This window comes from Squalius cephalus (assembly GCF_949319135.1).
Source record: "Squalius cephalus genome assembly, chromosome: 11".
NCBI classification, from domain to species: domain Eukaryota; kingdom Metazoa; phylum Chordata; class Actinopteri; order Cypriniformes; family Leuciscidae; genus Squalius; species Squalius cephalus.
In genome coordinates, this window is record NC_137132.1 from 26,089,932 (window position 1) to 26,105,247 (window position 15,316).

The 15,316-nt window shown below is 36.4% G+C and overlaps 2 protein-coding genes across 5 annotated transcripts; both read right to left on the minus strand.

Moving 5' to 3' along the window:
- Nucleotides 1-1,938: 1,938 nt before the first annotated feature.
- LOC307167356 (chymotrypsin-like protease CTRL-1) lies at nucleotides 1,939-4,915 on the minus strand. The gene is made up of 7 exons (XM_079886394.1): nucleotides 4,488-4,915; nucleotides 4,215-4,366; nucleotides 3,966-4,045; nucleotides 3,747-3,828; nucleotides 3,196-3,379; nucleotides 2,952-3,082; nucleotides 1,939-2,832 (listed from the first exon to the last, which is right to left on the minus strand). Exons 1-7 carry the CDS (start codon nucleotides 4,531-4,533, stop codon nucleotides 2,671-2,673), a joined length of 837 nt encoding a protein of 278 aa, XP_079742520.1. The 5' UTR covers nucleotides 4,534-4,915; the 3' UTR covers nucleotides 1,939-2,670.
- Nucleotides 4,783-15,308, minus strand: hsc70 (heat shock cognate 70). Of its 4 annotated transcripts, none has more exons than XM_079886356.1 (9): nucleotides 14,956-15,308; nucleotides 13,329-13,534; nucleotides 12,901-13,106; nucleotides 11,824-11,976; nucleotides 10,235-10,790; nucleotides 9,948-10,150; nucleotides 7,520-7,718; nucleotides 7,157-7,389; nucleotides 4,783-5,414 (listed from the first exon to the last, which is right to left on the minus strand). In XM_079886356.1, exons 1-9 carry the CDS (start codon nucleotides 15,291-15,293, stop codon nucleotides 5,226-5,228), a joined length of 2,283 nt encoding a protein of 760 aa, XP_079742482.1. In that variant the 5' UTR covers nucleotides 15,294-15,308; the 3' UTR covers nucleotides 4,783-5,225. The 4 variants fall into 4 exon arrangements, with proteins under 4 accessions (XP_079742482.1, XP_079742483.1, XP_079742484.1 ...); XM_079886357.1 differs by having other exon boundaries at nucleotides 13,329-13,538; nucleotides 14,956-15,295; XM_079886358.1 differs by having other exon boundaries at nucleotides 13,329-13,538; nucleotides 14,961-15,207.
- Between the last annotated feature and the right edge of the window lie 8 nt (nucleotides 15,309-15,316).

The window sequence follows — 15,316 nt, forward strand, 5'->3', positions numbered from 1 at the left end:
CAAATTCCTCCTATTCCATACAGTAATCTGGTTCATTTTCGGAAGGTGCGATGATGGGATTATGTGTGTCATCATCAATACATCCAACCACACTGGAAATCCTAAAGGAAATTCTAATTATTAGGTTACTTCCAGAGGTCACAGCAAGATGTTATCAAGTGAATATATTTGATCAGATTATCCTCATTTAAACCGATTTCTCCAACACTGACCTGCAATCCTGTGAAAATCCTCTTTGATGGATCTCATGGGTTTGTGTCGAGGAAACAACACAAAAACTCACAGAAAGTGTGTGAGAGCGAGGCACACTTTCCTTCCCACTCCGATACAGTGGCCTTACTAATGTGCTGCATCTCTGATGTTATATAAAAATGCGCAATGAATGAATGTTCTGCACTGCAAAAAAATAGTTTTCTTACTTAGCCTTTTTGCCTTGTTGTTTCCAGTCAAAATATCTAAAAAAAATTGTAATCAAGATGCATTTACTACATAAGAAAAACTCTGGGTTTACCAAAGAAAACCTGCTCCCGACCAGGTTAGGTTAATTTACCATGGTAACTGACTCTGAGTATAAGTTACCTCTCTTTCAGAAACGGGCTTGACTTACTCTGCTTTCTCGGGTTTGACATACCTCCCATTCTGAAACAGAAGGCCCAGAGTTTCACTCATTTCAGGGTTAACATACTCAGAGTTTTCACTTAACCTCCTTTTTGAAACAGGCCCCACACTCAAAAAAATAAATCGTTGGTGTAACTTAATATAATTATGACACACATTTCCACGCATTTGAATTATGTTATCTCAGCTTAATCTAATTTGTTGGCTATTGCCACAAATACCCTGTGCGACTTGTGACTGGTTTTGTGATCCAGGGTCACTAATGATTTGCTGCTCAAGAAACATTTCTGATTATTATCAATGTTCATATTGTTTTTGGAAACTGTGATACATTGAATTAAATGCTAAGATTTACATGCTCCTTCAACCAAAGCAGTTAAAAGTAACTGAATCAGTCCACAGCCAAACAAAATGCTCCACACGTCTCCACAATGGTAACCCACTGTAATTTAAATGGTTCTAATAATTCCAATGTAATTGAACATTACACACAATTACACACTATCAAGTCTTCCCCTTTTCTCATTTTTCTCAAAAAAACCCATAAAATAACACTTAATTTTAACATTTATTCTCTCTTAATTCAACCATATGCAAAGCATGCTGGGAACTAACAAGCACTGCCCAGTTTCAGTTAATGCAACACAAATCATTCATGTAATCCAACACAAAAGGATTAAGTAACCTTAAATTTTACATATTAAGCAGATTGAACACAATCAAATTAAGTTAGGGCAAAATGGCAGTTGGCGTCGCACTATACTGCCACCCGCTGGATGTAAGAATTTTTTACTTAACATAAATGGTTTGTGTTTAGACAACACGTTAGGATTTTGTACTGTTAAGTTGAGACATAATTACGTGGACCTTAATAGAAAAAAACATTTAAAGTCAACAAACACAATTATTATAAGTAAACTAAATATAAATATATTATGTAAAGTGCACAACCTTCCTAGTTCATTTTTTGAGTGCAGGACATGTAGGCGTATGTAAACGTATGCGTAATAAAAGGGTTTTCAAAAGTTATTGGCACTGTAAGTGTGTAAACAGGCAATCATGAACAAGCTCATCTGATTTAGTTGAATTTGAGCATCATGGTATATTTATTTTTAAGAAAAGACATGAGAACTGATTAATACATCCACTAAAAATCAAAAAGCACAATTTGATTGCAAACGCCACTTGGTTTGATGTTTTTTTTGTTTGTTTGTTTGTTTGTTTTTTTACGTTTATTTTATATACTAGTTTTTACAGCCTACACTATACCGTTCAAAAGTTTGGGGTTGGTAAGTTTTTTTTTTTTTTTTTTTTTTTTTTACGTTTTAGAAAGAAGTCTCTTATTCTCACAAATGCTGCTTTTTTTGATAACAAATACAAACAGTAATACTGTGAAATATTATTACAGTTTGAAATAACTGTTATCTATTTTATTATACTTTAAAATGTAATTTATTCCTGTGATGCAAAGCTGAATTTTCAGCATTATTAGTCTAGTCTTCAGTGTCACATGATCCTTCAGAAATCATTCTAACATGCTGATATAGTGCTCAAGGAACATTTTTTATTAGTATCAATATAGAATGTGATGCATGTTTTCAGGATCTTTTAATAAAAGTAAAAAAAAAAACTTAGTGACCCCATTCTGTTTATTAACTTAAAGAAATTAAAGTTTTATTTTTAAAAAACAAGTACTAATGCTTATTTTTGTTCAAGATTTGGTCATTGCATTTTAACAAATAATCAAAGCATACCATGAATAATTTAAGATTTATTGAGTAACAAGTGTAATGCAATTAGTTAATTACAATTAGATGAAAACAGATACATTGTGGTTACATAAGTAGTGTTTTTAATAATTTAATTGCCATATGAGGTATTTTCAGTATTCAAAACAATAGCATCATAAAAAAGTGTTACGGTAACCGGAAACCTTGACTAATGGCTGAATGTTCAGACACATGAGAATCAGAAACCGTGAACAACAAAAGATAAAATGTAGCGATGATAGACATATGTGTCCTCTGGAGGGTAAATACTCTTGCTGGTGCTCTAGTTGAATTGAACAATTCCATCAATCCATTTGCGAAAATAAGAGACACGGGTGTAAACTATTGGAATGTCAACATTGCATTCTGTTTTGCCCCAGGACACGATGCCCACCTGATACCAAACACCTGAACTCTCACACATCAGAGGACCACCAGAATCACCCTGTAGTTGAAAGACAAACATCAGTGATTAACATTGTGACAATGTCAACATTATTTGTTTTTCAAATATTGAAATGGATAGTTTGTGTGTAATATCTTTGTGAATCTGTCTTCATATACCTGGCAAGATGAGGCTCCAGAGGCTCCAGCACAGATCATGGCATCAGTGATTTTTTTTGGATCAAATCGTTGCCTACACTGAGTCTGACTCACTATCGGCAAGGTCGCCTGCTGCAAGAACCGAGGAGTCACTATAAGCAAAAGAATAATGTGAGACAGTAAGTGTATGAATGGTTGAGCAAGGATCAACTGCTGTTTTTTTATTTATTTATTTATGTACAGGTGAGAAGAATTGCGGACTTACTCTCGGTTCTGGTTTTGCCCCAGCCAGTGGTGACACAAAGAGTCCCAGGGAGGATGTTGGTGGAGGAGCTAGGCAGACAAATAGGAGAGACACGGGACGTCATCTGTACTGGACTGGACAATTTCAGCAGTGTAACATCATTGTTGAATTTGGTCTGTTTGTTGAAATCGGGATGGGTGATGACCTATAAGTGTAATGTATAGCAAGTTTTTAAGAAATGAATACATACAGCAAGGACACATTCAATTGATCAGAAGTGACAGTAAAGACATTTATAATGCAACAAAAGTTTGTATTTCAAATAAATACTGCTCTTTTGAACGTTCTATTCATCAAAGAATTCTGAAAAAAAAATATTCTGAATCTTAATCATGGTTAAGCAACACAAAACTGTTATATTAAACTGAAATAATATTCAACAATCTTATTGTTTTTACTGCATTTTTGATCATATAAATGCAGCCTTGAAGATAATTTAACTTTGAAATGATAGTGCAATTTAAAGATTTAAAACTTCTGTGTTAATGTAATAATCACATTAAAGATGATACCTTGGCAATTTGCTTGATCTGAATAAGTTCCTTATTGGAGCCACGGTCACTCTGTCCAAGGACAACATAATGATTTCCAGGCCTAGAAAGACAGCGGGAAAAGGAAAAGCAGGACAACTTGAAAACATTTTTTTTTTTTTTTATTTGATCAAAATCTGAATACCTGGATAGAATGATATAATACATGATTGAACAAAGAAACAATGAATAGCTACTTACTTAACTGAACAGTGGGCAGCAGTGAGGACCCAGTAATTGTTGATCAGGGAACCACCACAGAAGTGCTCACCTCTGGAATTCTGGTTTAAATATAAATAACTTCATGAGTACATGATTAAACAGAGAATGAATCCCACGACCATTATGATATGATAATAAATTAGAAGTGGATCCACTAATAAAAACATTAAAAAACATCTTGCTTTGGAAAATACTTAACGATTATGTTTTTAAAACTTGTAACACTACCTGGATAGAGACCTGCCAGGGCCAAGGGTTTGCTTTCATTCCATCTATAACATGGATTACATTATTTCCCCCAACTATACTTGGATATACTTTATCCTCAATTTTACTCCTGGCAGCACTATTCCACGGCTGCAATTGAGTCACTCCACATCCTGTAAGCAAAGATCATAAAAAGACTAATAAGAAAAGTATCACTAAACAAGTTGTGTTTAGTTTTGTACAGTACAATGACATACATACATACATACATACATACATGACCTCAAAACTCACCTAGAGTGGAAGCCACCAAAGCAAACAAGCTAAAGATCCAGATCATGTTGTTGACAAGTGCCTTGTGTCTTGCTGTTGTTTGCTATTAGTTCTCTCTCTGGATTTATATTCTCTCTAGCATCTGTTAAATTTCACAATTCATACAGGTGCTTTCATGCAGTTAGGAGGAGCTCAGGAATGTTTGTATCTGTCATTTGAGGAAAAGAACAATATCATTTTGACGGCAATAGCTGAGCCAACCAAACAAAAACAAAAGGATATTACGTTTCTAAAAGCAAAAACATGAGACAAGATATTCAGGAAATAATATGCTTTATTTTTATTGAGTCATACAGGAAACGCTAAAACAAATGAATTATAAAAGCAGATGTGTAAAAACCTCTCCCTGTGGAATAATTATGAATAATGAGTATAACGGCTAAACGAACAAGTTACAAGGCCTCACCTCAACTAGGCATTTTGTTGTAATTGTAGCATGACTAACCTTGTAAACACTGAATAATAGCTTACAGACAGAATAACAGATTTCCAAACATGATGCCAACATAGGCTAATATGTTAAAGCTGTTTTGTAAGTGCCATATTGCTTTGGTCATAAGCTATAAGTTGGTCTTATGTGGCACATCAATGTAAGTAAACACTAGTTAACATGAAGCCTGTTTGAAATGTAGCAAGTTGACAAAAATCTGATTTTGATTTGGTTTCTTATATGTGAGCCTGGATGTTCTAGTGTCAGGATTAGTCCACTTCCTCAATGGTAGGACCAGAGGAGGAACCACTTCCTGCCCCTCCAGGAAATCCCCCAGGCATTCCACCCGGCATTCCACCCGGCATGCCACCTGCACCCTGATAGAGCTTGGTTATAATGGGGTTGCACACTTTTTCCAGCTCCTTCTGTTGGTGCTCGTACTCATCCTTTTCTGCAGTCTGCGGTACAAGACATAAGAAAAGTCTTGGAAGATGCTCTTTGTTCTGTGAGGTGACTCATTGCTTAATGCAGCATTTCCCAACACTGATACTAGAGGCACACCAACAGTTGGGTTCAATGGGGTTACAGGCACACCTTAAGAAAAATGTGCTTTACTACTCCCATAGTGTGTGATTGCAGAAAAAAAAATACATATGTTTTTATTGCACATTGATGGAGCAACAGATTTTGTGTGAAAATAAATCATAAATGTATGAGGTGGTAAGGAGGGCCTTTTATCCCACACACAGGGTAAAAGGCTCACCAGCATGGGGTAAAAGGCACAAAATATTGATACAAATACTTAATAAATTTAGAATAATATCAAAGTTAATACTAATTTTGATAATTAAAATTATGTATTTCGTTCAATAAATATACTGTCATTACGTTCATTTTAAAAATACAGAAACAAAATTATTTAAAAAAGTTAAGATTCTATAGGCATTGAATGAGATACCCTAATAATTTAATATAGCTTAACAGTAGTAATAATTAATATGATATTTTATGATATGAAATTATTCATATATTTTCAAATATGATGGTTTCATTATAAATATAGTGATTATCTCTTAATGTCTTACATTAACATATGATGTTATCTATCTAAATATAATCATGTCATGTCAACAAATGGAAAAGTCAGTCGGAAGTTTATTGTCATGTACATTTTTTTTTTTGCCTTTAGCCAATCGTGGGGTGCCTTTTAGCCTAAATACCATACTTTTACATATTCTTCCAGTATTGAAAAACTGTTGCTTTAATTACCTTGAATAAAACAAAAAAAAAAACATTAATAATACATGAAACATGAAAATGTGTACTGTTGGTGTACCTTTAGGAACAAGGTTGGGAAACACTTGAAATAGTTGAACACGCACACGCACACACACACACACCCTGGAAAAATGGAATCCTGGCTTATCTTGTTTTGTGTTTCACACTGCTTATAATTTACCCCGGATTTACAATTTACACTGTACATTCCTAAACACTGGGTTAACATTCTTATTTACATATTTACAAGCGGTGTCAATGAAGGAAGAACGTGACCTGTTTACATTAAGGCATTAGCATTTCGCAACCTCATATTATATATTGCTGACTTTACCATCAAGTTGTTTTATTGTTTTTTTTTAATGGACTTTTTGGACTAATAAGGTAAGAATAATGTGGTTTATTTATTACTTCAATTTACAAGTTTTTCATCACCATTTTAATTTTTTCTCCTCAAACACCTAAACTACTTTTTATGGATATATGGAACAATGGATATAATAGTATATAACAGTATTTATACAACACTTTATACAAATGTTTCTATCATTGTCCAAAGCACATAAATATGAGGCACATCATTGGGTATCTATTGCTAAGCATCGCCATAACATTTTGCCACCACAATGCAGAGCAGGGTTTCATAACCTGGGTAAACCCTGCTTCTAAATAATGATTTTCTACGTGGGGTTAAAAGCGGGGTTTAGAACGATGATAACCCCACAATAATCAGGTAATCAGGTAAAAGGTCATTTTTGGGGGGTGAAACACTCACACAAATAGATTTCACTTCCTCAAGGTGAGATATCAAATAAAGATCCTTCAATTACATAATCATAACTGAAAGGGATATCCTTAATCCTGTAAACAAGTGTGACCTGTAGATTGGCATGTAAGTTGTGCAGTTTAGGATGTTCCCTACCTGGTTCCTGTCCAGCCAGGCTATGACCTCATTGCATTTGTCAGTAATACTTTTTTTGTCCTCTGCACTGATCTTGTCCTGCAGCTTGTCATCCTCCACAGTGCTCTTCATGTTAAAGGCCAGGGACTCTAAAGTGTTCTTGGCGGTGACCTTCTCCTTCTGAGCTTCATCCTCTGCTTTGTATTGGTCAGCCTCTTGTACCATACGTTCAATGTCTTCCTTGCTCAAACGACCTGAAAGAAGCAGAAGAGATTAGCGGGAAACTAACAGTTTAAACTAAGCCCATTTTTTAACTTTAGAGTTCTCTGGAATTAATGAGTATTAAGTCAACACTTTATCCAAGTTCAGAACAATTTATTCTACCTTTGTCATTGGTAATCGTGATCTTGTTTTCTTTTCCAGTGCTTTTGTCCACTGCGGATACATTGAGAATGCCATTGGCGTCAATGTCGAAGGTAACTTCGATCTGTGGCACACCACGAGGAGCGGGAGGGATGCCTGTCAACTCAAATTTTCCAAGAAGGTTGTTGTCCTTTGTCATGGCTCTCTCTCCTTCATATACCTAGGGGTTAGAAAATCAAAATTACTAAAACAGACTCTTATTGGTTACAAATGCCTCAATGGCTTTTGGAAGAACTGTTGTCAACATCTTAATTGTTTCAAGGACCTTCCTGAGTAGTCCAGCATTGCTGGTCAACAGCACGTGTTATGTTTTGGACGTTGGTTTATTTGGTTCCCTTACAAGGCTTTTTAACAAGCTTTTCCAGCAAGCCTTTCTTGGTCAGACAGTTTCATTAGAAGGCCATACTGGTTGACTATAATTCTTTGCTGGTGAACAGCATGACTATAATGGTCCACCAGCTGGAGCTGTACAACCCTTACGAAAAAGAAGTTTATTCAAGTGTGCTATTAGTATACTTATTTTAAACTAAAAATAAAAAAGTATAATTTCAGTATACTCTTTATGTATATCTCAAGAATATACTTAAAATTGCACTTAAGTATACTTATACTGATACTTATACTGACAGAAAAGTCTAAGTATATTTGACCTATACTTGTACTCAATCTTTTGATCGAGATTTTTGTGTAGGCTAATCCACTGGTAGTGTACATACTACTTCACTCTTTCCCCGCCATTGACTGAATTTTCCCATGTAGGTATAGCTGCAGACCGGAGATCTCCAAAATGGGGCGTGAACTCCAAAAGTGGGCAGAACCTCCAAAAGGGGGCAGGGTCTCCATTCACAAAGACTTGCACCATTGGCTCTGGCTTCAACCAATTGTCATTGACTTAGATTTTGAAATAAAAATTCTTAAATTAAATATAATTTCTAGTTGATCTAATTTGGTCTGATTTTACTCTTTTGCTTTGTTCTAAGCGATGGGGGCGTTTCGTGGCTTAAGATTCGCAGGGTAGAAGGGGGCAGTGATGTTGGTCACAACTAAAAAGGCCCCATTGTCTGGTGAGGTCTGGCTGGGGGGTTACAGACGGCCCGGCTCAGCAATCTCTTTTCGTATTATCTTTTTAAATGCTTATCTTCTGAACTGCCATTTTCTTTAGCACACTATTCAGTGCAAATCCCGACATGCAGTCAATTTCATTGGTTAATGTTAGGGTGTAGGGTGGGTGTAGGGTAGGTTTAGGGGTTAGTATTTGTTGAAGCATTGTCTAGGAAATCAGCATGTGCCTGTCTGTCAATGGGAGGAAGCCCCCACCCCGATTTGGAGATCTCCAGGCTGCAGCTATACCCATCTCAGTTTTCCAGCTATACATGTTTTCACTGTTATTCATTAGGGGGCGCTATTACTCATCTGAAAATAGTACAGAATATCCAGATCAAAGCACAGATGAAGAAGCAGAAACAAGTGGTAAAAGATTGCTAACACGAATGTAAAATAATGCGGTCATTACATTAAACAGCATATAAGTTCAAAACTGTCTAACGTTACCGAATAAACCGAATGACCCATCAAGGGTTAACAACTGTGAAGCTTTTGGGGATGTTGATGGACTCGATCTCCATCTGTGTTTTGATCATCATTCTGAAACCAGTCCGGACATGGTCTTTGACAAAAAGTTGATTTTCTCAGCTTTTTGTTCAACATGAAACTTACCCACATTCAAGTATTGATTAAAAAAAGGATGCATGAAGATAGAATAAAATGTTTTGAATGAAATGTTTTAAAATGAGTTAAAGTGCATTTAAAGGTATATTTCAAGTATAAAAATGTATATCTAAATAGGAACATAGTAGTATACTTAAAGTGCAAAAAATATATATAAAAAGTAAACTATAAGTATGATGTTATGTTCACTTAAAGAAAATGTACAAGTATACTTGCAGTATAATACTAAACTAGTAGTTTACACAGACTTCAGTGTACTTTCATAAACTAAAAAAAATACTACAAGTCTGACTTTTAAACTATCAGTATACCTATAAGTTGTGTACTCAAAGTTTACTTCTGGTACACTTAAAGTATACTTAAAATTATACTTTTATACACTGAAAAGTGGGCCAATTTAGTCCCAAGTATATTGAAACAGTATGCTAACAATTATATGTCTAGTACATTAATATTAGTATACTTATTACATAAAATGTGCTTAATAACAGTACACTTAATAAAATGAACTTGAAGTATACTTATATATTATATACTTATATAGTCTATTATTATTTTGTAAGAGAGACTTGGAAATGGATGTTCATGCTGATCCGACCTGGGATTTTCAAAAGGGGAGGAAGACCAAGTATGTATGGGTACAGCAACCCCTTTGATTTACCTGGATCAGTACACCGGGCTGGTTGTCTGAGTAAGTGGTGAAGGTCTGGGTTTGCTTGGTGGGAATGGTGGTGTTCCTCTTAATTAACACAGTCATGACACCACCAGCCGTCTCAATGCCCAGAGAGAGAGGAGTGACATCCAACAGCAAAAGGTCTTGAACATTCTCAGATTTATCACCTGCTAAGATGGCTGCCTGGACAGCTAGGTGGGATTTGAGGAAAGATTAGTATGTCAAAAAGCAAAAGTGTTTACTAATTCATCTATAGTGGAAATCAACCCTCTTACCAGCTCCATAAGCTACTGCTTCATCAGGATTGATGCTTTTGTTAAGATCCCGGCCGTTAAACAAGTCCTGAAGCAGTTTTTGGATCTTGGGAATGCGAGTGGAGCCACCAACCAGCACAATGTCATGGATCTGCGCCTTGTCCATCTTGGCATCCCGAAGAGACTTTTCCACCGGCTCCAGCGTACCACGGAACAGGTCGGCGTTGAGCTCCTCAAAACGTGCTCTGGTGATGGAAGTGTAGAAGTCGGAACCTTCGAACAGAGAGTCGATCTCAATGCTGGCTTGTGTGCTGGAGGAAAGGGTGCGCTTGGCGCGCTCACATGCTGTCCTCAGGCGACGGACTGCACGTTTATTGCCGGTGATGTCTTTCTTGAACTTGCGCTTGAACTCGGCAATGAAGTGGTTGACCATTCGGTTGTCGAAATCCTCACCACCCAGATGGGTGTCACCTGCGGTAGACTTGACTTCAAAAATGCCATCCTCAATTGTTAGAATGGACACGTCAAATGTTCCACCACCCAGATCAAAGATGAGGACATTGCGCTCACCACCAACCTGTAGTGAATTGTGGCCATAAAGCAGTAGTTTAACCCTCCTAACTCTTTAATGTTACAAAGGTGAGATGCTGGACAACAAAAAAAGCCTACAAACAACTTCATCCAAACGTCTTTACAACCAGTTAAGCATGTTTACTAGGGATGTGACGAGATCTCTTGCCTCCACTGTTGTTTTGTTGTTTTTATAAAAATAAAAAAAACATTGTAAACTATTGTAAACATCAGCTCTGCTCATCCAGCGAGAGTTGCAGTCGCACACAGTGCAGCAGGAATCACAGTTCACTGATCGTGTGATGATAGCAGAGGATTCGTTGTGCAATAGAGCCTAAGCGTCTGATAAATATCGTATCTTGTAGAATGTGCGCTCAGCACCGCACTTCTTATACACAGAGTACGTGAAAACGCGAGCTCCTCAATACGCGCAAATTAGGCTGCATACAATAGCCTGTCTCCCAATATCAAACCTATCTCTGGACTGTGTAGTTGTGGCTCTGGTCTCTGTTTTGGTCTTTCTTTGCACTTTTAATACTAAGAGAGTACTTTGATTACTTTGTTATTTATACTGTTTTTTGTTTTTTGTTTTCTGTTCAATTTGTGGAAAGGAGTTGAATTAGGAGGTAATGCACAGCCTAAATCAGAAGTTCTGGAAGCTCATAATTCATGTACAGTAAGGTATGAAGAGACTCGTGTTAAAACACACAGGAGAGAAGCCAGTCAGTTGTGTCTGAGGCAAAACATTTTAAAGTGCTTGTATATTGTCTTTCAATGCATATGATAATTCATACTCATAAAGTAGAACTGAAATGACATTCATTACAATATTATTACCGGTAGTTAAAACATTTCAAAAGGCCAGTCATGCATTTTGTCATTAAGGACTTCTCTAAAATCTCATCTTGTCTTGTTCTCGTGAACCATATCTCGTATCTCGTCTCGTCTCGTGAGATAAGTGTCTCATCACACCCCTAATGTTTACCAAGTTATATATAAAGCCCTGAACTGGTAAAGTATAGCTCAGGATGTCTGTATACCTTTTTGTCCAATCCATATGCAATAGCAGCCGCTGTTGGTTCATTGATAATACGAAGGACATTAAGGCCGGAAATGGTTCCAGCATCCTTGGTGGCCTGGCGCTGAGAGTCATTAAAGTATGCAGGCACAGTAATAACCGCATTTGACACAGCCTGAAATAACAAGAAGATCCAAATCAAGTCCATGTCTTACTCAGAGATGTTTTATTTTTTGTGTAAAATATTATGTTGGCTTTGATTCTAATAAACCCAGTGGCTTCTAGATACTAGTGTATATAAAAAGTGCTTAGTGACTTTTTTTGTAGAGGAGAGATTTTTGTGATTAATAAGGAAAGAGTCTTTGCATTCATTATGATTACAGTTCACTTTGTTCAATATAATTTTGCTCATAAATAAACAATACAGGTAGATGCTTTCAGGAAAATGTCTGTGTTTTTAAGCAACACAGGTTCATAAAAACAAACTTGTTGACACTAATGATTGTGGCCAAGTTGACATCCTTCCTGGAACCAGTGTTATCTTCAAATATCTCTCAAAAGTCGAGGTACATTTCAAACTTCAAAATGTTTTAGAGATTTCTGAACATAAAACGCGTGCTGCGGAACCAGATATTAATCTGTGGTGAATGTCTCAAAACCATTCTAACTGTAGGCGTCACTAAAAGATAAGATGCATAAAGCTGTGTTTGCACAAACTTTGCACAAATGCATGAGATATATAGTCTTCACAACAGTACTTGAGTTTTTCTGTTTTGGTTTGGTTTAGTTTTCTATAAAAGTACATGATCAATTAAAGGCTTTACGTAAATTATAAATTAGGCAGGATTCTTTTTACTTTGCATGTTGCAAGATTCAGGGAAAGGCTTCAAATGTTGTACACACATTTTCTCATTAATTTAATGACAATTTGATCTTTAGAGCGATGTGTTCTCTTTGCTTGGTCATCCATTTCCTGTATGCTTGAATGCACGTTACATGTGAAGCAAAAGGGCCAGAAAGTGTCCTGAAATATGTAAAAACCTAAATAGAAAAGATTTAAAAGCACCTAATTCCAATGCTTTTGCATAGTTCTATTCACCTTTCCCAGGTAAGCCTCAGAGATCTCCTTCATCTTAGTGAGGACCATAGAAGACACCTCTTCAGGGTAGAAGGTCTTCATCTCCCCTTTGTACTCCACTTCCACCTTGGGCTTGCTACCATCATTGATCACCTTAAAGGGCCAGTGCTTCATGTCAGACTGAACCACTGGGTCATCAAAGCGTCGACCAATCAGGCGCTTGGCATCTGTTGAACAAATAAGATGCATGTAAAATGCACAATGGCAACAAACAAGCATTACTTTAAAACTGCTGCTGGTTTCTGCTGTGTTAGAAATTACTGGATTACAGTATTAGCATTATAATAACTACATTGCCATCTGATGGAGAATAGTAACATATACAATATTTTTTTTTCCTCATGTAAATCGCATCATGTTCTGATAAATTCTGTTATGGGCTGCCTTACCGAACACTGTGTTTGTGGGGTTCATGGCAACTTGGTTCTTGGCTGCGTCTCCGATCAGTCTTTCGGTGTCTGTGAAAGCGACATAGCTGGGGGTCGTTCTGTTCCCCTGGTCATTGGCAATGATCTCCACCTTTCCATGCTGGAAGATTCCCACACAGGAGTAGGTGGTGCCCAAATCAATACCTACTGCTGGACCTTTTGACATCCTGTCTGGACCGGATGACCAATTTTAATTTTAGTAAAATATCTGAATAAAGTATTTTTAGAATGACAGGGAAATAAAGTTTACTTTTTTGTATATGCAAGGTTATAAACGACAGCTAAAATGTGTTTATTTAAAAAAAAAAAAAAAAAAAAAAATAATAATTCTGTCAAAAAAATTTAAATAAGACAATGCATATTGAACTTGAGTAATCTGTCAATCATAAAAAACATTGGTCAATCTTTAAATATATAGAATATGTATAGACTGACTGTGGCATGTTTCTAGTTACATCCACATTATGCTGGCCTGTGCTGTCAGCTGCTTTAGAAAGGTCTAGATTGCCTGCTTGGCTGCATGCCATGACCAATACTGTGTGTGTGTGTGTGTGTGTGTGTGTGTGTGTGTGTGTGTGTGTGTGACAGCATGCTGTTAATTTCTGTCACCTCATACTGCTTACTCAACAACTAATTCTAATTAATTTTAAATATAGAATATTGACTTATTTATCTTTAAACATTATAAAATGCAAAACCAAAAAGGCCTTAAAGAGGTTGGTATACAAGAGCGACTGGAGGTTTTGCTCCTGCTTAACTCTTCAGAGCAAATCAAATGAAGGATTTTAGGAAAATCTTCTGAGACGAAGATATATAGGCCTGACAAAGACGCAGACTGTTTCTTAAAGGAAAGCTGATGTCATGAGACAAGAGCACATTGAAAGTTAAGAGACACAAAGGGCCTAGTGCTGAAGGGGTCATGTGACCTACCATATCCACATGATTTGCTGCGCCTGCATGTGTGGCAGATATTTTTAATTTTTTATGAAAATTTTAGTTTCAATTTTAGCCATTTCTGTTTGTGCTTTTTTCATATATATATATATATATATATATATATATATATATATATATATATATATATTTTTTTTTTTTTTTTTTTTTTTTTTTCAAATATTGCTTGTATTTTATATATTATTTGTATTATACGTTTAATATATTTTAGTTTTTATATTTATTTACAGTTAATAATCATAGTGCTTTAAATTAAACTTAATTCAGTTTCTTCTAGCACAGGGGTTTTCAACTGTTTCATGGAGCTTCCCCAGAATTAATATTTTGTGGATGACAAATTTCTATTCTTATCACAAAGTAAATAATAAGCTTGTTATTTTTTCTTCTGGGAATTCCTTCCGGCATTTTTATATATTTTTTCACATGCTCAGTTTAATGTGGGAGTTGACGGATGGAAGCACAATCAGCCCAGTTTGGTCTAGAACAACAAACTACTTTGTTTTAGCACTGTGTAAATAAAAAAAAAAAAAAAAAAAAAAATGAAATGCAGAACTGACAAACTGGTCCATATCTAAAACAGACCGAACAGAAAACCAAGCCAAACTGCTTGCAATGCTTCAAAGAAAACTTTTACCTTACTGGAAAAGTTGTACTTGAGAGATAAAGAAGTGCAACGTGTGTCCGGTTCCCTTCAGCACGGGGTCCGCCCTCGGCCAAAGCTCTGCTATAGCGTGTTCCTGGTGCCTTTTGCACTCCTGCACTGCTGGACTCAGAGGCAGAAGCCCTGGACTCTTCTGGTATATAGGGATTCCAGCTTGCAGTCACCTGACCCACAGGCAGAGAAAGTTCCAGGCTGCAGTTCTCATGTGCCAAACGCCTGCCATTCAGAGCAAGCACAGTGAGGTAACAACCAACCAAGGCAGTGCAACACCGAAACACTGGTTTCCATTCATGGGGACATTCAGTCTTCATCAAGTATGACACAAACTCAATAA

Coding starts and splice junctions, on each gene's coding strand:
- hsc70 (XM_079886356.1), bottom strand. CDS start 15,293: ATGAAGACTGAATGTCCCCATGAATGGAAACCAGTGTTTCGGTGTTGC. Junction 13,535..14,955: donor AGTACAACTTTTCCAGTAAG/GTAAAAGTTTTC, acceptor CGGTCCAGACAG/GATGTCAAAAGGTCCAGCAG. Junction 10,151..10,234: donor AGCAGTAGCTTATGGAGCTG/GTAAGAGGGTTG, acceptor AATCCCACCTAG/CTGTCCAGGCAGCCATCTTA.
- LOC307167356 (XM_079886394.1), bottom strand. CDS start 4,533: ATGATCTGGATCTTTAGCTTGTTTGCTTTGGTGGCTTCCACTCTAG. Junction 4,367..4,487: donor TTTGGTGGCTTCCACTCTAG/GTGAGTTTTGAG, acceptor CTTTGCTTACAG/GATGTGGAGTGACTCAATTG. Junction 4,046..4,214: donor CCTGGCAGGTCTCTATCCAG/GTAGTGTTACAA, acceptor TATTTAAACCAG/AATTCCAGAGGTGAGCACTT.